This window comes from Ylistrum balloti, unplaced genomic scaffold (assembly GCF_031769215.1).
Source record: "Ylistrum balloti isolate Yb309-2 unplaced genomic scaffold, AGI_CSIRO_Ybal_v1 Utg370296, whole genome shotgun sequence".
Classification (NCBI taxonomy): domain Eukaryota; kingdom Metazoa; phylum Mollusca; class Bivalvia; order Pectinida; family Pectinidae; genus Ylistrum; species Ylistrum balloti.
In genome coordinates, this window is record NW_026782223.1 from 263,330 (window position 1) to 290,836 (window position 27,507).

The following is a 27,507-nucleotide window of genomic DNA, read 5'->3' on the forward strand; positions in this document are numbered from 1 at the left end:
TGTAATCCTTGTCATAAGTATGGTCCTTGTCATAAGTGTAATCCTTGTCATAAGTATGGTCCTTGTCAAAAGTGTAATCCTTGTCATAAGTATGGTCCTTGTCATAAGTGTAATCCTTGTCATAAGTATGGTCCTTGTCATAAGTGTGATCCCTGTCATAAGTATGGGCCTTGTCATAAGTGTGGGCCTTGTCATAAGTATGGTCCTTGTCATAAGTATGATTCTTGTCATAAGTATGGTCCTTGTCATAAGTATGGTCCTTGTCATAAGTGTGGGCCTTGTCATAAGTATGGTCCTTGTCATAAGTGTGATCCTTGTCATAAGTGTGGGCCTTGTCATAAGTGTTGGCCTTGTCATAAGTATGGTCCTTGTCATAAGTATGATCCTTGTCATAAGTATGGTCCTTGTCATAAGTATGGTCCTTGTCATAAGTATGATCCTTGTCATAAGTTTGGTCCTTGTCATAAGTATGGTTCTTGTCATAAGTTTAGTCCTTGTCATAAGTTTGGTCCTTGTCATAAGTATGGTCCTTATGATAAGCATGGTCCTTGTCATAAGTATGAACCTTGTCATAAGTATGAACCTTGTCATAAGTATGGTCCTTGTCATAAGTGTAATCCTTGTCATAAGTATGGTCCTTGTCATAAGTATGGTCCTAGTCATAAGAATGGTCCTTGTCATAGGTATGGTCCTTGTCATAAGTATGGTCCTTGTCATAAGTATGGTCCTTGTCATAAGCATCATTCTTGTCATAAGTATGGTACTTGTCATAAGTACGATCCTTGTCATAAGTATGGTCCTTGTCATAAGTGTAATCATTCTCATAGGTATGGTCCTTGTCATAAGTGTGGGCCTTGTCATAAGTATGGTCCTTGTCATAAGTGTAATCCTTGTCATAAGTATGGTCCTTGTCATAAGTATGATCCTTGTCATAAGTGTGGTCCTTGTCATAAGTACAATCGTTGTCATAAGTAGGGTCCTTGTCATAAGTGTGATCTTTGTCATAAGTGTGGGCCTTGTCATAAGTGTTGGCCTTGTCATAAGTATGGTCCTTGTCATAAGTGTAATCCTTGTCATAAGTATGGTCCTTGTCATCAGTGTAATCCTCGTCATAAGTACGATCCTTGTCATAAGTACAATCCTTGTCATAAGTATGGTCCTTGTCATAAGTGTGATCCTTGTCATAAGTGTGGGCCTTGTCATAAGTGTGGTCCTTGTCATAAGTATGGTCCTTGTCATAAGTATGGTCCTTGTCATAAGTCCTTGTATAAGCATCATTCTTGTCCTTGTCATAAGTATGGTAATCCTTGTCATAAGTGTAATCCTTGTCATAAATATGGTCCTTGTCATAAGTGTGATCATTGTCATAAGTATGATCCTTGTCATCAGTATGAACCTTTTCATAAGTATGGTCCTTGTCATAAGTGTAATCCTTGTCATAAGTATGGTCCTTGTCATAAGTGTTATGGTCCTTGTCATAAGTATGATCCTTGTCATAAGTGAGGGCCTTGTCATAAGTGTGGGCCTTGTCATAAGTATGGTCCTTGTCATAAGTATGATCCTTGTCATAAGTTTGGTCCTTGTCATAAGTATGATCCTTGTCATGAGTATGATCCTTGTCATAAGTGTGGTCCTTGTCATAAGAAGGGTCCTTGTCATAAGTATGGTCCTTGTCATAAGTATGGTCCTTGTTATAAGTATGGTCCTTGTCATAAGTATGGTCCTTGTTATAAGTATTGTCCTTGTCATGAGTATGGTTGGTCCTTGTCATAAGTATGGTTGGTCCTTGTCATAAGTTTGGTCTTTATCATAAAAATGATCCTTTTCATCAGTATTTTGATGTTGAATGTTATGAAGACATCTGAAGCATATGAAAGGATTGAGATAAAACTGTCAAACTATAACATCATCATCTAGCTTAAATATCTCAAACTGGAAGTCAGACAAATTTACCCATCATAAAGAAATGAAGAATTCAAGGTCTTATGTTCATGTTGAGATTTTAGAACTACAAAAAAAAAAGATTAAAAAATTCAAACATAAAAATTTCAAGAATTTCTTCCTGGTAAGAAGTCAAGCTTTGACTAAATATTGAAGGCAGAATCCCCCTCATTCATAAATAATCCGAGAAATTGGAATTCTCAAGGTGAAATTTATCTATTTGCCTCATAACACCAGGGAGCAAGCAACAATAATGTACCAACTGTCACACCATTCAGATTTACATCCACATCTGATCGACAGAAAATTTTACAAATAATCTGTTTTCAAAATGGGGAAGCCTGTGTGTCTCTGAACCTCATTAAATCAGTGCATTTAAACATTACTCTTCCTTTTCTGCTACTTTTACTATTAGGAAGCTGTAGAAGCAATCAACTTCAATGATGTATCAGTTAGTGAATTAACCAATGTTGCTTTGTTCAAAACCTTTCTTGCTTTAATTTGATTCCCACTGAGAACTGATATTTAAACACTGTTTTTAATTTGATTTGGCATTGACCTGACAACCCAACAGATACATCATCCACAACAGGTCCTTAAACCACCATGACCTCCCACACCATGACCCAGTTATTGTGTCACCACCTTAGTTTATCCCAGTAATTTTGTCCCCACCAAATCTTACCCCAGTAATTGTGTTCCAACCACATCTTACACCAGTAATTGTGTTCAAACCATATCTTACCCCAGTAATTGTATTCCAACCACATCTTACACCAGTAACTGTGTTCCAACCAAACCTTACCCCAGTTATTGTGTTCCAACCAAATCTTACCCCAGTTATTGTGTTCCAACCAAACCTTACCCCAGTTATTGTGTTCCAACCACATCTTACACCAGTAATTGTGTTCAAACCATATCTTACCCCAGTAATTGTATTCCAACCACATCTTACACCAGTAATTGTGTTCCAACCAGCTTACCAGTTATTGTGTTCCAACCAAATCTTACCCCAGTTATTGTGTTCCAACCACATCTTACCCCAGTAAATGTGTTCCAACCACATCTTACCCCAGTAAATGTGTTCCAACCACATCTTACCCCAGTAAATGTGTTCCAACCACATCTTACCCCAGTAAATGTGTTCCAACCACATCTTGCACCAGTAATTGTGTTCCAACCAAACCTTACCCCAGTTATTGTGTTCCAACCAAATCTTACCCCAGTTATTGTGTTCCAACCAAATCTTACCCCAGTTATTGTGTTCCAACCAAATCTTACCCCAGTTATTGTGTTCCAACCAAATCTTACCCCAGTAATTGTGTTGCAATCAAATCTATCACAACTTTCCTCAGTAATTGTGTACCTACCACAACTTTCCTCAGTAATTGTGTACCTACCACAACTTTCCTCAGTAATTGTGTACCTACCATAACATTCCTCAGTAATTGTGTACCTACCATTACATTCCTCAGTAATTGTGTACCTACCACAACTTTCCTCAGTAATTGTGTACCTACCATAACTTCACACAGTAAATGAAAACTCACAACTTATTCCAGTAATTGTGTCCCTTTCACAGCTATATAATGCAGCTTATAGATGAAGCTTACAAACCACAACATTAGTATTTATCAATACACAAAACAATTATGGGGGGGGGGGGGGGGGGGGGGGGGGGGGGTTGGCTTGTAAGAAAACAGCAATGTACTTACTTTTATCAGTTATAATTGCACAATGTTTCTTTACATCCCTAAACTTAATATAAATTTGGTTTAAATGTCAAGAAACATGTTAGAAATCTAGATATAATGTAACATATTTATTTGTGAATAGTAAATTGAAACATAATTTAATTATTTGTTCTTAAAACTGTTTTGTTGTTGTTGTATCATCAATAACAAATCAAGTGGCGCCATCTACTGCTTCTGATATAGTATGACTGCTAAGTTGAACTTGCTGGTGTTCTGATATTGTGGATAAGGTTATTTGTTTTGTAAATGGTTTATGAAATTTGTGGTATCCATGTGAATATAAGAAATGTTTACTTAATTTTCTATACATGCATCAAATATTTTTGAATTAGGGTAACTTCATATTTCACTTGGTGCTCTAACAGGCACCATGCAACATGCAGTTACCCTATTGTAAATACACTTAAATGCATAGAAAGAAAATAAAAACAATCAATAATATTAACATTGAGGTGCTTTTCACCTTTTCATTCCCAGAAGACTCAAGTGACATCTATCTGACTATAAATCCCACTTTGTGCAAAAGTTTAAAGACACATACATAGTTATTATGTTTTGAGTGGTGCGGATGGCAGCAATGATAATGCATTTGTCAAATAATGAGTTTCACCTTCGCAACTAACTGGGTTAGCTCGGTTCCTCCCACTCAATTCTCATAAATATAAAATCAGTTTTAAAGAAAGAGGGGAGGGACAACAGTATATATATCAAAATGGCTGAAAACTTCAAATAAGGATCTTTCAAGTACAGAAAAATGGAAAGGAAACCGATATAAAACCGATGGAGTCATCCATGATAATGTCATCAACGTCATAATACATGTAATGATTGTTGCAGTATGTTGTGACATTCCTAATGACAGTAAATGATATATCATGTGATAGGTCGATACCTAAAATGTGTCAAGGTCTCCATTACTGGAAGACAATGTCATATATATTTCTCATTTTTATTCAGTTTTGAAATATTTTTTGATAGATAGACTCTAAGCTGAGACTTTGCAGCCCTTGGGAGCTAATGCCTTGGGAGGTATTGATCACATCATACAAAACAATACTCAGATCCTATCATACAAGTCATATGATACTTCTGATAAAAGATATCTTTGTGAAGAGATGAGGCATCACTATATGAAGGCCTTATTCCAGAATAAAATCCAGCCATCTTTGTACGATACATTTAACACCCACACATGATAAATGGTTTCACGCCTCTCTCACATCTCACTTAATTTCATGAGACGCTGTTTCACATTTGTTTGTTTCCTGTACACATTCCATTTGTTCACCACTAGAAAGTACATTAATAGTAGTATTTCTCTTTTTCAGTTTGATTTTTTGAACAGTGAGTGATGTACAGAGAGGACATATGTTGACCAGTTTATAGAACAAATCAATAAACCAGTACTAACTGTTGTTACTGTTCCACAGCCAAACAGATGTACACTTACAGACAATTCTCTGTAAACTTTGGAGACAGCTTATTTGTCTTCCTTAAATATCAGTAAAGTGTTACCCTGGTGTCCTATTTTAGTGCTTTAAATGCCTGTCTGGTAAAAACATCTATCATACCACCTAAGTCTTCCATTCACTGATAGGGATACCTACCATGAAACACTCTCTGTTCAATTACACAATGACAAACCAACCACTGCTGCATTACTTTTTAATGTCATTTACAAACACGTAAACATCCAATGGTTAATAATGTAAATGGGAAAAAACAATAAACAAAAGGTCCAAATAGATTCACAGCTGACCATAACATGGAGAAAGGCTTTTAGACTCTGTCACACAATCTTTAGCCTCTGATACATGCTGCCATTATCAGGCTGGAACGTCTGTAACAAAACCTTATCACAGAAACACTGGGAATCATTTTCTTCTCGGTAAAGTCTCTTGTGATTATCCCAAGAATCCTTGGAATTTCTGTCTCCTTTGTAGAGTCTCTCAAGAATGTCACAGAGATACCAGGAATATCTGTCTACTCCAGAGTATCACAGAGATACTGGGAATATCTGTCTACTCCAGAGTATCACTGGGAATATCTGTCTACTCCAGAGTATCACAGAGAACAGGGAATATCTGTCTACTCCAGAGTATCACTGGGAATATCTGTCTACTCCAGAGTATCACTGGGAATATCTGTCTACTCCAGAGTATCACTGGGAATATCTGTCTACTCCAGAGTATCACTGGGAATATCTGTCTACTCCAGAGTATCACAGAGAACAGGGAAAACACTGGGAATATCTGTCTACTCTACAGAGTATCACAGAGAACAGGGAATATCTGTCTACTCCAGAGTATCACTGGGAATATCTGTCTACTCCAGAGTATCACAGAGATACTGGGAATATCTGTCTACTCCAGAGTATCACAGAGATACAGGGAATATCTGTCTACTCCAGAGTATCACAGAGATACTGGGAATATCTGTCTACTCCAGAGTATCACTGGGAATATCTGTCTACTCCAGAGTATCACAGAGATACTGGGAATATCTGTCTACTCCAGAGTATCACAGAGATACAGGGAATATCTGTCTACTCCAGAGTATCACAGAGATACTGGGAATATCTGTCTACTCCAGAGTATCACAGAGATACTGGGAATATCTGTCTACTCCAGAGTATCACAGAGAGATATCTGTCTACTCCAGAGTATCACAGAGATACTGGGAATATCTGTCTACTCCAGAGTATCACTGGGAATATCTGTCTACTCCAGAGTATCACAGAGAACAGGGAATATCTGTCTACTCCAGAGTATCACAGAGAACAGGGAATATCTGTCTACTCCAGAGTATCACAGAGAACAGGGAATATCTGTCTACTCCAGAGTATCACAGAGAACAGGGAATATCTGTCTACTCCAGAGTATCACAGAGATACTGGGAATATCTGTCTACTCCAGAGTATCACAGAGATACTGGGAATATCTGTCTACTCCAGAGTATCACAGAGATACTGGGAATATCTGTCTACTCCAGAGTATCACAGAGATACTTGGAATATCTGTCTACTCCAGAGTATCACAGAGACACTGGGAATATCTGTCTACTCCAGAGTATCACAGAGATACTGGGAATATCTGTCTACTCCAGAGTATCACAGAGATACTGGGAATATCTGTCTACTCCAGAGTATCACTGGGATAATGGGAATAGAGGTCTAATACACAGTATCAATGGGAATAGCTGTCTACTCCAGAGTATCACTGGGAATATCTGTCTACTCCAGAGTATCACTGGGAATATCTGTCTACTCCAGAGTATCACTGGGAATATCTGTCTACTCCAGAGTATCACAGAGATACTGGGAATATCTGTCTACTCCAGAGTATCACAGAGATACTGGGAATATCTGTCTACTCCAGAGTATCACAGAGATACTGGGAATATCTGTCTACTCCAGAGTATCACAGAGATACTGGGAATATCTGTCTACTCCAGAGTATCACTGGGAATATCTGTCTACTCCAGAGTATCACTGGGAATATATCTGTCTACTCCAGAGTATCACAGGGAATATCTGTCTACTCCAGAGTATCACTGGGAATATCTGTCTACTCCAGAGTATCACTGGGAATATCTGTCTACTCCAGAGTATCACACTGGGAATATCTGTCTACTCCAGAGTATCACAGTATCACTGGGAATATACTCCAGAGTATCACAGAGAACAGGGAATATCTGTCTACTCCAGAGTATCACAGAGATACTGGGAATATCTGTCTACTCCAGAGTATCACTGGGAATATCTGTCTACTCCAGAGTATCACTGGGAATATCTGTCTACTCCAGAGTATCACAGAGAACAGGGAATATCTGTCTACTCCAGAGTATCACAGAGATACTGGGAATATCTGTCTACTCCAGAGTATCACTGGGAATATCTGTCTACTCCAGAGTATCACAGACTACTCCAGAGATCACTGGGAATATCTGTCTACTCCAGAGTATCAGAGAACTGGGAATATCTGTCTACTCCAGAGTATCACTGGGAATAGTCTACTCCAGATCACTGGGAATATCTGTCTACTCCAGAGTATCACACTGGGAATATCTGTCTACTCCAGAGTATCACTGGGAATATCTGTCTACTCCAGAGTATCACTGGGAATATCTGTCTACTCCAGAGTATCACTGGGAATATCTGTCTACTCCAGAGTATCACAGAGATACTGGGAATATCTGTCTACTCCAGAGTATCACAGAGATACTGGGAATATCTGTCTACTCCAGAGTATCACAGAGATACTGGGAATATCTGTCTACTCCAGAGTATCACTGGGAATATCTGTCTACTCCAGACTGGGAATATCTACTCCAGAGTATCACTGGGAATATCTGTCTACTCCAGAGTATCACTGGGAATATCTGTCTACTCCAGAGTATCACTGGGAATATCTGTCTACTCCAGAGTATCACAGAGACACTGGGAATATCTGTCTACTCCAGAGTATCACAGAGATACTGGGAATATCTGTCTACTCCAGAGTATCACAGGGAATATCTGTCTACTCCAGAGTATCACTGGGAATATCTGTCTACTCCAGAGTATCACTGGGAATATCTGTCTACTCCAGAGTATCACAGGGAATATCTGTCTACTCCAGAGTATCACTGGGAATATCTGTCTACTCCAGAGTATCACTGGGAATATCTGTCTACTCCAGAGTATCACTGGGAATATCTGTCTACTCCAGAGTATCACTGGGAATATCTGTCTATCCTGTCTACTCCAGAGTATCACTGGGAATATCTGTCTACTCCAGAGTATCACAGAGACACTGGGAATATCTGTCTACTCCAGAGTATCACTGGGAATATCTGTCTACTCCAGAGTATCACTGGGAATATCTGTCTACTCCAGAGTATCACTGGGAATATCTGTCTACTCCAGAGTATCACTGGGAATATCTGTCTACTCCAGAGTATCACAGAGACACTGGGAATATCTGTCTACTCCAGAGTATCACTGGGAATATCTGTCTACTCCAGAGTATCACAGGGATACTGGGAATATCTGTCTACTCCAGAGTATCACAGAGATACTGGGAATATCTGTCTACTCCAGAGTATCACTGGGAATATCTGTCTACTCCAGAGTATCACTGGGAATATCTGTCTACTCCAGAGTATCACAGAGATACTGGGAATATCTGTCTACTCCAGAGTATCACTGGGAATATCTGTCTACTCCAGAGTATCACAGAGATACTGGGAATATCTGTCTACTCCAGAGTATCACTGGGAATATCTGTCTACTCCAGAGTATACTGGGAATAGTATCACTCCAGAGTATCACAGAGATACTGGGAATATCTGTCTACTCCAGAGTATCACTGGGAATATCTGTCTACTCCAGAGTATCACAGAGATACTGGGAATATCTGTCTACTCCAGAGTATCACTGGGAATATCTGTCTACTCCAGAGTATCACTGGGAATATCTGTCTACTCCAGAGTATCACAGGGAATATCTGTCTCCAGACTCCAGAGTATCACACTGGGAATATCTGTCTACTCCAGAGTATCACAGAGAATATCACTCCAGAGGAATATCTGTCTACTCCAGAGTATCACAGAGATACTGGGAATATCTGTCTACTCCAGAGTATCACAGAGATACTGGGAATATCTGTCTACTCCAGAGTATCACTGGGAATATCTGTCTACTCCAGAGTATCACAGAGATACTGGGAATATCTGTCTACTCCAGAGTATCACAGAGATACTGGGAATATCTGTCTACTCCAGAGTATCACACTGGGAATATCTGTCTACTCCAGAGTATCACAGAGATACTGGGAATATCTCCAGAGTCTACTCCAGAGTATCACTGGGAATATCTGTCTACTCCAGAGTATCACTGGGAATATCTGTCTACTCCAGAGTATCTACTCCAGAGTATCACTGGGAATATCTGTCTACTCCAGTGTATCACAGAGAACAGGGATTATCTGTCTACTCCAGAGTATCACTGGGAATATCTGTCTACTCCAGAGTATCACTGGGAATCTGTCTACTCCAGAGTATCACTGGGAATATCTGTCTACTCCAGAGTATCACAGAGATACTGGGAATATCTGTCTACTCCAGAGTATCACTGGGAATATCTGTCTACTCCAGAGTATCACTGGGAATATCTGTCTACTCCAGAGTATCACTGGGAATATCTGTCTACTCCAGAGTATCACACTTGGAATATCTGTCTACTCCAGAGTATCACTGGGAATATCTGTCTACTCCAGAGTATCACTGGGAATATCTGTCTACTCCAGAGTATCACTGGGAATATCTGTCTACTCCAGAGTATCACTGGGAATATCTGTCTACTCCAGAGTATCACTGGGAATATCTGTCTACTCCAGAGTATCACTGGGAATATCTGTCTACTCCAGAGGGAAATATCTGTCTACTCCAGAGAATCACAGAGATACTGGGAATATCTGTCTACTCCAGAGTATCACACTGGGAATATCTGTCTACTCCAGAGTATCACTGGGAATATCTGTCTACTCCAGAGTATCACAGAGATACTGGGAATATCTGTCTACTCCAGAGTATCACAGAGATACTGGGAATATCTGTCTACTCCAGAGTATCACAGGGAATATCTGTCTACTCCAGAGTATCACTGGGAATATCTGTCTACTCCAGAGTATCACTGGGAATATCTGTCTACTCCAGAGTATCACAGAGATACTGGGAATATCTGTCTACTCCAGAGTATCACTGGGAATATCTGTCTACTCCAGAGTATCACAGAGATACTGGGAATATCTGTCTACTCCAGAGTATCACAGAGAACAGGGAATATCTGTCTACTCCAGAGTATCACAGAGTATCACTGGGAATATCTGTCTACTCCAGAGTATCACTGGGAATATCTGTCTACTCCAGAGTATCACTGGGAATATCTGTCTACTCCAGAGTATCACAGAGAACAGGGAATATCTGTCTACTCCAGAGTATCACTGGGAATATCTATCTACTCCAGAGTATCACAGGGATACTGGGAATATCTGTCTACTCCAGAGTATCACAGAGATACTGAAAATCTCTGTTTCCTCTGTAAAGTCTATCTACAGAATCACAGAGATACTGAAAATCTCTGTCTACTCTGTAAAGTCTCTCTACAGAATCACAGAGATACTGAAAATCTCTGTCTCCTCTGTAAAGTCTCTCTAAAGAATCACAAAGATGCTGAAAATCTCTGTCCTCTGTAAATTCTCAGTTGAGTATCAAAGAAATACTAAGAATCTTTCTCCTCTGTAAAGTTTCCCAAGAGTATCACAGACACTGGGAATCTCTGTCTCCTCTGTAAAGTCTCTCTAAAGTATCACAGATGCTAGGAATCTCCAAGATGGCCACCTGTTGGCCATTTCGTTTTTCTGATCAGTACCAAAATTAGATGGGGACAACTAGGGACAAAAAGGAATATAAATATGAAATTTTAGAAAGATCTGTTTAGTAGTTCTCAAGAAAGAGCGCTGACAAACTTGCAAAGTCAAAATCCAAGATGGCCCTTCAAACAGGCACAAATAGGGACCAAAAGGAACCTACATATGAAATTTTAGAAAGATTCATTCGGTACTTCTCAAGATAGCAAAAATTGTTTATGGATGGATGGAGGGACGCACGACAGACAGAAGGATGGACAAAGGACCACGGACCACACAATCTGATGATAGTGGGCTAAAAATTAAAATGCTATACAAAAAAGTGTAGTATTTTAAGACAACCTTAGTGAGCTTTCGAAAGCTAACCTGTAGCCTACTCTGTCTTTGTTTGTATCCAACAGACCTACTTTTAAAATAAGGTCTCAACTTGCTTTACCTAAATGCCTCCATGTACAACGTATAGTGAAAAACTGTGATATCTACAGTTATACCAGTCAACACGTTTATAACACCGGATCTATTTGTGACAAATGTAACTAGTGGTTAGTTTTTCCTACCCTGAAATGGATCCGACAGATTGGTAAAGAAGTAGGTCCGGGTACAACTCAGAGTAGACTGTGGAGAAGTGCCTTTACACATCTGTAAAATAAAACATAAATACATTCACACAAATTGTGGGGAAACATCTGTATAGCTGTGTCTGCCATATTGCATAGCTGACAAACCCAAAAAATAATACTTTCTTGAGTTCCCTAAATTGTCAGTTTAATGTCACCAGGGAACTTGAAAAAGAAGTATGTATTTCAAGATAGTAGCCATGATGGCCAATTGGATTTTGGCCAAAAATAAAAGATAATAACACTTGGTCAGGACAATCTCAGGATTTCAGGTCAATCCCATTGGAGAAGAAGTTTCAAATAGGAGGTAATGTTCAAGGAAACCATGATTATGTAATATTGTTACAAATGGTCATTATGGCTGTCAAAATGAACTTTGGATGTGACAGGAAAACAAGCTTCGTCGGCTTCCCTTCCTTACCATTCCCACCAATTTTCAGTTCAATGTCATCTGTGAACTTAAGCAGTTTAAAATTTGTTTGTCATAATGGTGCCTGTGGCAGTCACATTGGATCTTGGACCGACCCAAAAACTAACAACCCTTGGTCAGGATTATTTCCAGTAAGTGTCAGCTAAATCCAACTGGTGGAACTTGAGAAGTTTACAATGTTATCTTTTAAAAATGGTGTTCATAGCGGCCAAATTTGATTACGAACCAACTTGAAAAATAACATTATTTGGTCAAGACCATCTCAGGATCATTTCATGCAAGTTTTGGTTCAATCCCACTAGTAGAATTGGAGAAGTTTTAAATAGGTATCATTCCAAGAGACCATGATAGTGTATCATGTTACAAAGTAGCCACCATAACAGCCATATTGAACTTTAGACAAAGCCGTTTTCTGCTCAATGACAATAGTGGATCATAAGAAGAAGCATAGAATTTGGTAGTCCTGTTGGATTTCAAAAAAGACAAAACATTGCTTGGTTAAGACTATCTCTGGGTCATTTCAGCTAAGTTTCAGCTCAATCCCACAGGAATGGCACACGACGACAAATGATACCCAATGGTTGTAGGTCATTGATTAAAAAAACACAAAGGTGCTCATAGAAATTGTGAGGAAAGGTCTTTACAATCTGTTGTCCTTACTTGACTGTCCTCTGTAAAAGATGTGTATCATCAATGGTTCTTTATCATCTGTCCTACTGAGAGTACCAAGATCTAGGAATGTTATCAAAAACCTAGACAAAGCTACCTGTGATATTCTTTGGGATGATTATATCTAATAATAATTCCTAAAACATCAGTGTTTCCCATAGAAAGTCTACTTGCCATAAATCTAGCAGGGTTTTTGCCTATGCCAGTGGAATGGATTTGATTCTTCTCAGTTTTCCCTCCATCCTCCAAACTGTCCAAAACAGACTTTTTGGTGTTTGTTCCAAAGACAACAAAGGGAACCTCCATGTGACTGTAACAAAAATTAGTACAATTTGTACAACAGTAACTATGTAGGGGATTCCTTCTGACTCTAATAAACATCAGTGACTATGTAGGGGATTCCTTCTGACTCTAATAAACATCAGTGACTATGTAGGGGATTCCTTCTGACTCTAATAAACATCAGTGACTTTGTAGGGGATTCCTTCTGACTCTAATAAACATCAGTAACTATGTAGGGGATTCCTTCTGACTCTAATAAACATCAGTAACTATGTAGGGGATTCCTTCTGACTCTAATAAACATCAGTAACTATGTAGGGGATTCCTTCTGACTCTAATAAACATCAGTAACTATGTAGGGGATTCCTTCTGACTCTAATAAACATCAGTAACTATGTAGGGGATTCCTTCTGACTCTAATAAACATCAGTAACTATGTAGGGGATTCCTTCTGACTCTAATAAACATCAGTGACTATGTAGGGGATTCCTTCTGACTCTAATAAACATCAGTGACTATGTAGGGGATTCCTTCTGACTCTAATAAACATCAGTGACTATGTAGGGGATTCCTTCTGACTCTAATAAACATCAGTGACTATGTAGGGGATTCCTTCTGACTCTAATAAACATCAGTGACTATGTAGGGGATTCCTTCTGACTCTAATAAACATCTTCTGACTCTAAAATAAGGGGATTCCTTCTGACTCTAATAAACATCAGTGACTATGTAGGGGATTCCTTCTGACTCTAATAAACATCAAACATCAGTAACTATGTAGGGGATTCCTTCTGACTCTAATAAACATCAGTAACTATGTAGGGGATTCCTTCTGACTCTAATAAACATCAGTAACTATGTAGGGGATTCCTTTGACTCTAATAAACATCAGTAACTATGTAGGGGACTCTAATAAACATCAGTAACTATGTAGGGGATTCCTTCTGACTCTAATAAACATCAGTAACTATGTAGGGGATTCCTTCTGACTCTAATAAACATCAGTGACTATGTAGGGGATTCCTTCTGACTCTAATAAACATCAGTGACTAAACATCAGTGACTATGTAGGGGATTCCTTCTGACTCTAATAAACATCAGTGACTATGTAGGGGATTCCTTCTGACTCTAATAAACATCAGTGACTATGTAGGGGATTCCTTCTGACTCTAATAAACATCAGTGACTATGTAGGGGATTCCTTCTGACTCTAATAAACATCAGTGACTCTAATAAACATCAGTAACTATGTAGGGGATTCCTTCTGACTCTAATAAACATCAGTAACTATGTAGGGGATTCCTTCTGACTCTAATAAACATCAGTAACTATGTAGGGGATTCTAATAAACATCAGTAACTGACTCTAATAAACATCAGTAACTATGTAGGGGATTCCTTCTGACTCTAATAAACATCAGTAACTATGTAGGGGATTCCTTCTGACTCTAATAAACATCAGTAACTATGTAGGGGATTCCTTCTGACTCTAATAAACATCAGTAACTATGTAGGGGATTCCTCTAATAAACATCAGTACATCAGTAACTGATTCCTTCTGACTCTAATAAACACAGTCTATGTAGGGGATTCCTTCTGACTCTAATAAACATCAGTAACTATGTAGGGGATTCCTTCTGACTCTAATAAACATCAGTAACTATGTAGGGGATTCCTTCTGACTCTAATAAACATCAGTAACTATGTAGGGGATTCCTTCTGACTCTATGTAGGGGATTCCTTCTGACTCTAATAAACATCAGTAACTATGTAGGGGATTCCTTCTGACTCTAATAAACATCAGTAACTATGTAGGGGATTCCTTCTGACTCTAATAAACATCAGTGACTATGTAGGGGATTCCTTCTGACTCTAATAAACATCAAACTATGTAGGGGATTCCTTCTGACTCTAATAAACATCAGTGACTATGTAGGGGATTCCTTCTGACTCTAATAAACATCAGTGACTATGTAGGGGATTCCTTCTGACTCTAATAAACATCAGTAACTATGTAGGGGATTCCTTCTGACTCTAATAAACATCAGTAACTATGTAGGGGATTCCTTCTGACTCTAATAAACATCAGTAACTATGTAGGGGATTCCTTCTGACTCTAATAAACATCAGTAGGGGATTCCTTCTGACTCTAATAAACATATGTAGGGGATTCCTTCTGACTCTAATAAACATCAGTAACTATGTAGGGGATTCCTTCTGACTCTAATAAACATCAGTAACTATGTAGGGGATTCCTTCTGACTCTAATAAACATCAGTAACTATGTAGGGGATTCCTTCTGACTCTAATAAACATCAGTAACTATGTAGGGGATTCCTTCTGACTCTAATAAACATCAGTACATCAGTAACTATGTAGGGGATTCCTTCTGACTCTAATAAACATCAGTACATCAGTAACTATGTAGGGGATTCCTTCTGACTCTAATAAACATCAGTACATCAGTAACTATGTAGGGGATTCCTTCTGACTCTAATAAACATCAGTGACTATGTAGGGGATTCCTTCTGACTCTAATAAACATCAGTAACTATGTAGGGGATTCCTTCTGACTCTAATAAACATCAGTAACTATGTAGGGGATTCCTTCTGACTCTAATAAACATCAGTACATCAGTAACTATGTAGGGGATTCCTTCTGACTCTAATAAACATCAGTACATCAGTAACTATGTAGGGGATTCCTTCTGACTCTAATAAACATCAGTACATCAGTAACTATGTAGGGGATTCCTTCTGACTCTAATAAACATCAGTGACTATGTAGGGGATTCCTTCTGACTCTAATAAACATCAGTAACTACGTAGGGGATTCCTTCTGACTCTAATAAACATCAGTAACTATGTAGGGGATTCCTTCTGACTCTAATAAACATCAGTACATCAGTAACTATGTAGGGGATTCCTTCTGACTCTAATAAACATCAGTAACTATGTAGGGGATTCCTTCTGACTCTAATAAACATCAGTAACTATGTAGGGGATTCCTTCTGACTCTAATAAACATTAGTACATTAGTAATTATGTAGGGGATTCCTTTTGACTCTAAACAACATCAGTACAACAGTAACTTTGCAAATTTGTGTAAGAGTTTGACAATATTTAAGCAATAATCAGTAATTTGCAATCAGTAACTGACCATGTGGACTGAAGTGGATTAAACTGTTACTGACCATGTGGACTGAAGTGGATTATAATCTGTTACTGACCATGTGGACTGAAGTGGATTATAAACTGTTACTGACCATGTGGACTGAAGTGGATTATAATCTGTTACTGACCATGTGGACTGAAGTGGATTATAAAATGTTACTGACCATGTGGACTGAAGTGGATTATAATCTGTTACTGACCATGTGGACTGAAGTGGATTATAAACTGTTACTGACCATGTGGACTGAAGTGAATTATAAACTGTTACTGACCATGTGGACTGAAGTGGATTATAAACTGTTACTGACCATGTGGACTGAAGTGGATTAAACTGTTACTGACCATGTGGACTGAAGTGGATTATAAACTGTTACTGACCATGTGGACTGAAGTGGATTATAATCTGTTACTGACCATGTGGACTGAAGTGGATTATAATCTGTTACTGACCATGTGGACTGAAGTGGATTATAATCTGTTACTGACCATGTGGACTGAAGTGGATTATAATCTGTTACTGACCATGTGGACTGAAGTGGATGATAAACTGTTACTGACCATGTGGACTGAAGTGGATTATACTGTTACTGATCATGTGGACTGAAGTGGATTATAATCTGTTACTAACCATGTGGACTGAAGTGGATTATAATCTGTTACTGACCATGTGGACTGAAGTGGATGATAATCTTTTACTGACCATGTGGACTGAAGTGGATTATAATCTGTTACTGACCATGTGGACTGAAGTGGATTATAATCTGTTACTGACCATGTGGACTGAAGTGGATGATAAACTGTTACTGACCATGTGGAATGAAGTGGATTATATTGTTACTGACCATGTGGACTGAAGTGGATTATACTGTTACTGACCATGTGGAATGAAGTGGATTATACTGTTACTGATCATGTGGAATGAAGTGGATTATATTGTTACTGACCATGTGACCATGACTGTCAAAGTAACATCTTAACATTACCTTCTGTTGGTAGAGCCAGCACCCACAATACCATGTAAAAAGTAACTCTTCAGTGGCTAAAACAAGGATAGGTATTCATTAGATATGTTAAAACACAACAATTGCTATTTCAGAGTCAATTATTCAAATTAAATAGGCAACATGTAACTAGTTAATATGAAATTTTACTTAACAGAGTCCTAAATGCTCAAAGGATATTGCCTACAGTGTTTTTATGACCAACATATACATATAAAACATAGATTGTATTAGACTTAAATACAGCAGTATACAGTATACTGGGTAGCAGGAACGGTAATGTAACAGAAGAACTTCAGACAGGAAGATCAATGAATAATTTTATTAGTGTGGGGTCCCTTGGGTCTTTAATAATATAGACTTCGAAAGGGACACATTTAATTTTTCAATAAAAAATATCATAAACTTATGGCATATCTTTATCTGAAATATTTGTCGAGGGGATATTATGTTATTAAATTCTCCTTCAAAAATGTATCACAAATTTATGTCTTCTTCTGATGTGAAACTGCTCACAACTTGAGAGAATCATGACTCTTCTGTCGTAATGCATGACAGAGCTCCATAATTTAAAGGAATTGACATTTGATCGTTTATTTGATCGTAGATCTAAAGTATAGCCCAGGGATATTTGACAACAGAAATAGATCATCTGTATCAAATTAGGTCTGTACTCTAGGAAATTAATAGAGAACTTTCCAACCAGGAATTTTTTGTGTAGAAATAATGCAACTATATCAAAGGTTTTGTTTAATGCTTGATCTACCGATGAAAGAGATTTACTCCCAAAGGTAAACAAAGGTCCGTATTCAATAATGTATGTAATTATTCAGTTTATGTGAGAAGCCCTTTTTCCTAGGGTTTATAAATACATTAATATAGATATGATTTTAATATTTACTATAGAGAGAGTTTATTACCTAGGTATGATATGAAGATTAAAAACAAAGTCAGATTTGTAAAATGTCCTACGAGGATTACTACAATTACTTCAGAATATAACATGTTAAATGATTTGCAATAAATACTAAGTTAGGTAAACATCGTGGTACTAAAAGTATAAATAAGGTGTAAACAGTCATTAGTGTTATGATAAACTCCTCAGGCAATCCCCTCTAGACTGTGTAATGGTAATAAGGCCTGTATCAATCAACTGGCTTTGCATGTCTGAAATTGCTTCATCAAACCTATAATGGAATTCTAAACATCCAAACACACAACATCCAATATGTCTATTTTCCCATTGGACCCAAACCTCCATACCTAGGTGAACCCAACCATTTATGTTTCAGGCTAAATTGAGACAGAATCCTGAAATTCCTACAGAAAAAGGATTTTAAAGAATTTATGATATTTCCTCTTTAATGGGTCCTGCTCCTCCCACCCCAGATGGTCAAGATCCATTGTTTATACAAAATGAATCCCCTTCACCCAAGAGTACTTCAGACCAAACTTTGGCAAAATCCAAACCATTCCAGCAGAAGAAGGATTACTAAGAATTTGCTCTGCTTCCCCTTTAGGGACCTGCAACTCTTGCTCCTGGGGGCAGAGACCAACTGTTTACACAGAATTTATTCCACTTCACCTAAGAATGCTTCAGCCTAAATTTGGACAAAATCCAAATATTTCTACAGGAGAGCCCTGCTCCTGCCTGAAGGGGCCAAGACCCACCATTTATATAACATTGATTCCCTTCACCCAAGAATGTGTCAGACTTTTGGGCAAAACTTAATCATTCCTACAGGAGTAGGATTTTAAAGAATCTCATTCTATTTCCCTTATTTCTGTTTTGTTGGGATACTCTGACCCTTCAAAAACTATTGAGACTCTAATTTCTTATGTAAGGGAGATAAGAACACATCCTTCAGGTTAAAGGTTAAAGTTTATTATTTGACCTGAACTTCTGAACAAATCAGACACAACTGATGAGGAAGTCAGTGTCTCAGACCCCAGGGGGCCAAAACCTAACACTCACAAAATTGATTTCCCTTCACCAAAGAATGCTTCAGACAACATTTGGTCAAAATCCAATTTCTCATACAGAAGGAACTTGCAACATTTTCCTTTACCGTGTATACAAAATTTTTTCTGCTTCCCGGAAGGTTGATTCTGACCAACTTTGGTTAAAATTGGCTCAGTTGTTCATGAAAAGTAGCTATTTGTAGACAATGGATGCTTGCAACATAGCATAAACTCACCGGTCCTTTGGGCCAGGTGAGCTAACATGGAATTTACCATTTCTTATGTGGCATGAATGATTTTCTACTTCATTCTGATTTACCTCACAAATCTTTTCTTCTGTAATCACTTTAGGATCTTTAGATCTGAAACAAAAGGACAAGTAACAAATACCATTGTGCTGTATAGAACTAATAAATCAGATTTGATAGAGAAATTTTAGATAAATCAATATTTTTCAGCAAAGGAAAATTATGATATACTTATCTCTTTGATTTATCTCTATTTTGTCCTATCACTGTCTTTCAAGTTATATCAAAAACCAAAGTTTTCTCTCAAAAATAATTATAGTAATTTTCTGATTTCACTAGCTATGGGCATTTCCAGTGTGTGGAATCAATAGAGTGCATTGTTATTTGCCTGATAATAGATGCTGAAAGGATGGAAACAGAGAAGATGTTATCATCAGCATATTAGACATAGGTTTGTTTTATTTCAAAGCTCAATAAAAACTGCCTGAGATATTTTGATGTTACAGTACAGTTTGTCTACGCATATAAAATAAAACTGTGTCTGAGATATGTTATTACAATCGTATTTGGTAGATTAGTGAGTTTTATTGATAAAATAGAGGTTTGCCGAAATCGGGAATAGGTACATTGGCGATAGAAACTACTCATTACATTGACTGTGGAGCTGGCTATTATATCCTGTACATTCACACTTCATGTTATATAGGATGGCATCAAATGATATGTTTGTACCTGACAGAAGACATCTAAAACAATATATCAAATCATCACATTGTGATCTACAATTGTCTAGTAAATAATTACCATGTCAGTCATCTACAAAATCATTTCATCTGTCACTTACATTCAAATACAAACTATTTCATTGATCATTTACAATTATCTTCTAAATCATTTTACCAACCCTCCATGATCATTTTCAAGGGTAAGTTATTGGTCATCTACAATCATCACATCTATCATCACAATTCAATCGGTCAACTGTAATGTTTTATATATTTAATTATCAAATAATCAATTTGTGAAAAGCGGAAATGAGTTAAAGAAGCTGTCATCACCAATGTAATTGACAAGTCCTTTAACAATTATACCTGAAGATGGAGCAAGGGAGATAACTCTACTTACAGGTCTGCATTGACAGTATCGATCATATTGGTCCACTGTCTCTCTAACAGAGGCAGTTGCTGAAAAAGAAACCAACAGCATTATAAACAACTTCTTTTGTTCTCCAGAACTACAACAAAACTCGTTGTTCTAAACAGTCAGGTAATCAGCATACAGAAGGGACTCCTTTCTAAACATTTAACTATTAACTAATTTTCAATCTTTCCTGGCAACATATATGATCTTCTTATTGGAAGCCTAAAACCTGTCAAGGTGTTGTTTACAACATGCCACACAAAGAGAGAGATAAAGTTAATTTACAGACTATTTACTAATTACTGCTGCTACATTTATTTAATTAAGAGATAATTAATCTGTACGTCACAGATTTCCATCAAGTCGGACAGGTTCAAACATGGAATCTTAAGGAAGTGGGATAACAGAGGGACAGGATGGGAAGTATAGGGGATAGTGAGTGGGTGGTGGGAGATAGGGATAGGAGGATTAGAAAGTGTGAGTATGGGGAAATTGAGGTTAGGATGGGAGATGGAAAGGTGAAGGTATTGGGAGGTTATGGGAGGTAAGGTGTTATGTATGGGAAAAAACACTGACCTCAGTGATAACATTTTCTAGTGATACAGGATCCATCTCTCTGTACAGTAAGTGTAGATCTGCACTTACATCTACCACCTGTAGTACAACAAACATAATCATAAATAAACAATAATTAAAGTGTTTGTGCTATTCTGTTGGAGTCTTACAGTGTATATATGTTCTAATCTTTGATATTTCAATCACCATACCAAACATAAACAACCGTTATCATCCTCATTACAAAAATAAAACCTGTCCAGTATTTTATCAACAAGACATCCGTCTGAATTTTCATCAGTAATGTTATATTTTTGAGATTTAGACACATGACAATGTCTGGCTCGTCACTCTATATAAATGTTCTGTTTGTGCAAAAATCAAGCTTTAAAACTGTATTACCTCATGTGACAGCGTGAAAAATCCTTTTCTGAAAAAGAAGACAATTTCAGTTCAAATTATTTTATTCGGAAAATGTTACCTTGCTCTCAAAACAAGAGAGATATACTTATATACAACACATTACAGAAAAAAAGATAATTAAAGTGTTCTTCATAAACCATACCAAGGATTAAATATAACTTTATATAACAAATATGGTAATAATCTGGAGAAGACTACATAGCTATTAAAAATATTGTACTCCAGGTAAAGTTGGATAAGTCCAACAAATCAATTTTTCCTTATTTAATAAGTATGAAATCTACAAGCCCTAAACAAAAGATTAGTGGAATGTATGTCTTATTACAAACACTGGTAGTCCTTACAATGTTTAAGTCAATGACCAAACATCATACTCCATTGATTAATTACATGTGTACCACTAGTTGAAGACTTTATCACAATGACATATAATTTACAACAATATTTTTGGATCACAACACAAAATATTTAGGAAGCACAGTTACAAATGGATAGGTAAGTATGTAAATAAAGTGTTACCCTCCAAAGTCATCAAGAGCATAAGCCTGCACAATTGGCCACTTTTCCACTAACATCTTGTCAAACTTTTGCTTGTGTCCTGGGACAAGTAAATTAACACATTCAATAGAAAGTATAAAATGTAGTTAGTTCCAGCAATAATAATGAACTACAAAATCAACATGTAGGTAGGTCATCTAGAAAAACACACACAGACAGGGTCATCATTCATTATCTCAACATCCATATCATCATCAAACATCATTCATTATCTCAACATTCGTATCATCATCAAGCATCATTCATCATTTCAACATCCGTATCATCATCAAACATCATTTATCATCTCAACATCCGTATCATCATCAAACATCATTCATTATCTCAACATCCGTATCATCATCAAACATCATTCATTATCTCAACATTCGTATCATCATCAAACATCATTCATTATCTCAACATTCGTATCATCATCAAGCATCATTCATCATTTCACGTCCATCATTCAAACATCATTTATCTCAACATCCGTATCATCATCAAACATCATTCATTATCATCCGTATCATCATCAAACATCATTTACATCAACATCCGTATCATATCAAACATCATCATTAAACATCATATCATCATCAAACATCATTTATCATTTCAACATCCGTATCATCATCAAACATCATTCATTATCTCAACATCCATATCATCATCAAACATCATTCATCATTTCAACATCCGTATCATCATCAAGCATCATTCATCATCTCAACATCCATATCATCATCAAACAGCATTCATCATCTCAACATCCGTATCATCATCAAACATCATTCATCATTTCAACATCCGTATCATCATCAAACATCATTTATCATCTCAACATCAGTATCATCATCAAACATCATTCATTATCTCAACATCCGTATCATCATCAAACATCATTTATCATCTCAACATCCATATCATCATCAAACATCATTTATCATCTCAACATCCATATCATCATCAAACATCATTCATTATCTCAACATCCATATCATCATCAAACATCATTTATCATCTCAACATCCGTATCATCATCAAGCATCATTCATCATTTCAACATCCGTATCATCATCAAACATTTCAACATCCGTATCATCATCAAACAGCATTCATCATCTCAACATCCGTATCATCATCAAACAGCATTCATCATCTCAACATCGCTTTAATTCATAATGCATAACAAGATGGAAAAATACACAATTACAAAATATTTTTTCAAAAACAGATATACAATGTACTTAATTGAAAGATATATTGATAAGAAGACTGAATTATTTTGTGATAACATGTCATGAAAGATTACCTGCACATCTTAAAATGAGTCTTACAGTAAACTTCGGTTGGTTTGAACAAAATGAATCAAAAATTGTTGAACCTGTTCAAATTATGCTCATAAGAATAAATCAAACTCTCAGGGTTGACATTGTTCAAAAGCACAACAAAGTGTCTTAATGTGTCCTAGCAGGAAACTACCAGTCTACAACAATCGACTGTCAAGAAATCGCAGGTTTCATTTTGATCATCATAACTTTGGATACCCTGACAAAATCAGCCTATAAAACGCACATTTCTGCTTGTGTATTGGTGGCAGTTAGCGTTGACACATTGGTACGCAGAGTGTTGATTGAGGCTTAATATAACTATGGATTAATGCTTGTTAACTTTTTTATTAATCTTACAATTATTGGGACAATCTTGATGGGATGATCTAATTAAAATGTGAAGTGTAACAATGTTGTTCTTTGACAGAACACATGTTGACATGCCATGGTCTGTAAATATTTAATTTATTCTAATCAAGTGACATGTATGTGTATAATCTGACACTATGGATTGCTTAGGATGGTCATATACAGCCTGCTACCCACAGTGTTTAACGTAGATGTGAATAGTGACAATATGGAGCGATTACTGCCTATGCTTTTATCATTAGTAAGATGGGAAGTCTTATGATATATTCGAACAATTCGAAATGCAAGTGAAACAAACTACAAAGGGTTAAAACTATCACAGAAAATCATTGTTTGTATTGAAAAAAATGCAAGTGAAACAAACTACAAAGGGTTAAAACTATCACAGAAAATCATTGTTTGTATTGAAAAAAATCATGTGTTCAAACTACCCGCCTATTTGAGCTGGCCGCAGGTTTGCCTTAATTTACTTTATATTATCACTTTAACATTTTTCATAACTAACCTGAAATACAGAATGGTATTCCTATTCTTTTGCTATCCCCCACCATTTCAATAAATGACCGGATTTTAAAATCACCAGACTCTTCTTCATCTTCATACTGCAAAACATACAAAAATATGCAATATATAATAAAAAAATAACAATAAATGATACATATGTAACAATATACCATATACATGTAACAATATACCATATACATGTAACAATATACCATATCATACATGTAACAATATACCATATACATGTAACAATATACCATATACATGTAACAATATACCATACATGTAACAATATACCATATACATGTAACCACATGTAACAATATACCATATACATGTAACAATATACCATATCATACACGTAACAATATACCATATACATGTAACAATATACCATATACATGTAACAATATACCATATCATACACGTAACAATATACCATATACATGTAACAATATACCATATCATACACGTAACAATATACCATATACATGTAACAATATACCATATACATGTAACAATATATATCATACATGTAACAATATACCATATACATGTAACAATATACCATATCATACATGTAACAATATACCATATACATGTAACAATATACCATATACACGTAACAATATGCCATATACATGTAACAATATACCATATCATACACGTAACAATATACCATATACATGTAACCATATCATACACGTAACAATATACCATATACATGTAACAATATACCATATCATACACGTAACAATATACCATATACATGTAACAATATGCCATATACATGTAACAATATACCATATCATACATGTAACAATATGCCATATACATGTATATGAAGCAATATAAATATTTTACATATGTAACATTTGCTTACAGTAAGAAATAATCAGTAGGGTCAATAAGTATTTTATCTTTCATGGTTTATTTGGATTTTGTGATAGAAACATACCACACCTAGGTCAACCTTATGTTTGCCATGCTAAATACACACAACAATACTTTACCTGCTTTTCTGTGACACAGTGGAAACGGACATTTCTCCAATGACTGACGTAGGGAAGGAAATAATGGTAGTTGATAGGATTACAGTAGATATCTACCTCATACCGGCGAATCACAAACACCACATCTGTAAACATCAACACATCTTCTTCACAAAGTAGGGAGCAAATAAAAATTTGGACACAACAGTACACAACATATTCAAAATAGATTTATCAAAACAAGATGTCCTTTGGGCTGAAATCATATGTATATCATAAAGACATAGAATATCTTCAGTTCTACTATGTATACATGGTCAGCTGTGAACAGGATACATTATGATGATAGAGAGTATACATTTTACACTTAAATGGGGCAATTATTACTTACCATCTATTACCTCCTCTTCAAAACCAGATCTGAAAAACAAAGTGCAGTTCCAGTTTCACAAACATAAAATACTGATCCTGTTTTCTGGCTGAAATACCTGATCAATGGTATCATCAAATAATAGTCAGGTGGTGACCACTTTACATTTAAGTCAAATGCTTATTTTTCATGTTATTACATGATATGATCTACATCATATTATATCTCATCAACTCCATTACTGATACATATTTCCTAACAATCTGGTTTCACTTACTTTTCCAGCTCTGCCTTTCTTGTTTCAAAAAAGCCAAAAAGAAGATAGTTAAACAGTTCCATACTGCCATCACTGTATCTACTGTCAATTCCTGAAAATATTTGATGGGCCAAATATAATTCATCATTAGTCTTATATTTTGTTTTGGCTTTTATGATTATCTATGATTCCAGTTCCCACTGTTATCACATAATATATACCTGTAATTTTGTTTTCATTCAGTTTTAATCTTTGAAATTTTGACAAATAAGCCCGAGTCTAGAGTTCACACCAACTACCAGAATATGCAAATCCTTTAAAAACCACAATTATTATATTCATGTTCATGGTCTGCATGTATAATCAATATTTGCCTATGACATGGTGCCTGTGTCCCACCTCGCCAAGCACTGACATTTTGTTGATTTATATATACCTGCTATACACAAAATGGTGTCTGGTTTGTCAGCATGGCTAGTTTCTTCTTGTAACAAATTCTGTACATTTCTCAGTCGTGTGGCACTAAAACAAAAGCATGCATCACAAAAATAAATTACACTGGTACAATGAACTTTCTTCATAGTTCACATTCAGTAGACACCCAATTGGTCTTACATCTAGCTGACCAAGGTTTGAATCTCTGATCCCACATGAAAAAGTATCACTTGCCTGACCATGCCGGGTTTATGATTTACTACATTTAATTATAAAGTCTCAAGCCTCTTTATCCATATCAATCACAACAATATCACATAATTATCATTTATTACTTTAGCTATTCCAAACTTTAACTTGGTGTATCAGTAATGTACATTTCATGTTAATGATTTGGTAGTGATTTCATATACGTCAAGCACTAGTTACAATTAATCTTGTGATTTTCAACTAAAAAGATTTCCTTTCTATTAAAGCATCAATAACATGCAGGGGCAAGTTGCTCCATCATTACATTCACAGTTCCAAACTAAAGAAATGTTTTCTTAAGTCCAAATGGCGATTAATGGTTAGTTTTTATTTTCTGGGAGTATCATCTTGAATTTCTTTCAATTTTCAGTATCACGGAAGACTTTTAAAGTCAGCTATTCTCCATTGGACATTTTTGAGAAGATCAACATTGTATTCTTTGCTTGACAGAACACAAGAATTTTTTATAAGCGCAATAGAATCAAAAGGTTGGGGATGCCCAAGACATCTTAGTATTTTATGACTGAGTGTGCCCTATATCAAACACCATATTTCTTGAATTGACATATTTAACTGGTTTCTTCACCTATTTTGGTTATGATTTCCCAGTTTCTGAATTTGCTAACAAATGAGACAGTCTTGACTTTGTGACGGTGTTCTCTTCTTGGTTAAAGCTCTTAAGCTGAGCTTAAGTTTTAACTTATAAACAATGTGAAAATAAAATGTGTAAAGGCTAATTCACTGAATATTTTTCACGACAGCAATGACTTTGTATCATCTACTATTTGAGGAATGAGAACCTCTAAAATAATAACAGCAAATACCATACCGAACCGAAGTGTTAATGTACCGGGTAC

At 36.4% G+C, this 27,507-nt stretch overlaps 1 protein-coding gene across 1 annotated transcript in view; it reads right to left on the minus strand.

The window, feature by feature from the left end:
* LOC132553089 (dynein axonemal assembly factor 9-like) overlaps nt 1-26,476 on the minus strand; it is a 150,338-nt gene extending 123,862 nt beyond the window's left edge. The window contains exons 1-13 of the mRNA XM_060217300.1: nt 26,403-26,476; nt 25,988-26,078; nt 25,732-25,760; nt 25,362-25,486; nt 24,350-24,446; nt 22,124-22,202; nt 21,584-21,611; nt 21,203-21,280; nt 20,612-20,670; nt 19,558-19,600; nt 17,259-17,314; nt 12,995-13,130; nt 11,662-11,743 (exon numbers count right to left, since the gene is read on the minus strand). Coding sequence (XP_060073283.1) covers nt 11,662-11,743; nt 12,995-13,130; nt 17,259-17,314; nt 19,558-19,600; nt 20,612-20,670; nt 21,203-21,280; nt 21,584-21,611; nt 22,124-22,202; nt 24,350-24,446; nt 25,362-25,486; nt 25,732-25,760; nt 25,988-26,049 — 874 coding nt within the window. The 5' untranslated portion in view covers nt 26,050-26,078; nt 26,403-26,476. The remainder of the gene's footprint in view (nt 1-11,661; nt 11,744-12,994; nt 13,131-17,258; nt 17,315-19,557; nt 19,601-20,611; nt 20,671-21,202; nt 21,281-21,583; nt 21,612-22,123; nt 22,203-24,349; nt 24,447-25,361; nt 25,487-25,731; nt 25,761-25,987; nt 26,079-26,402) is intronic.
* Nucleotides 26,477-27,507: the final 1,031 nt, after the last annotated feature.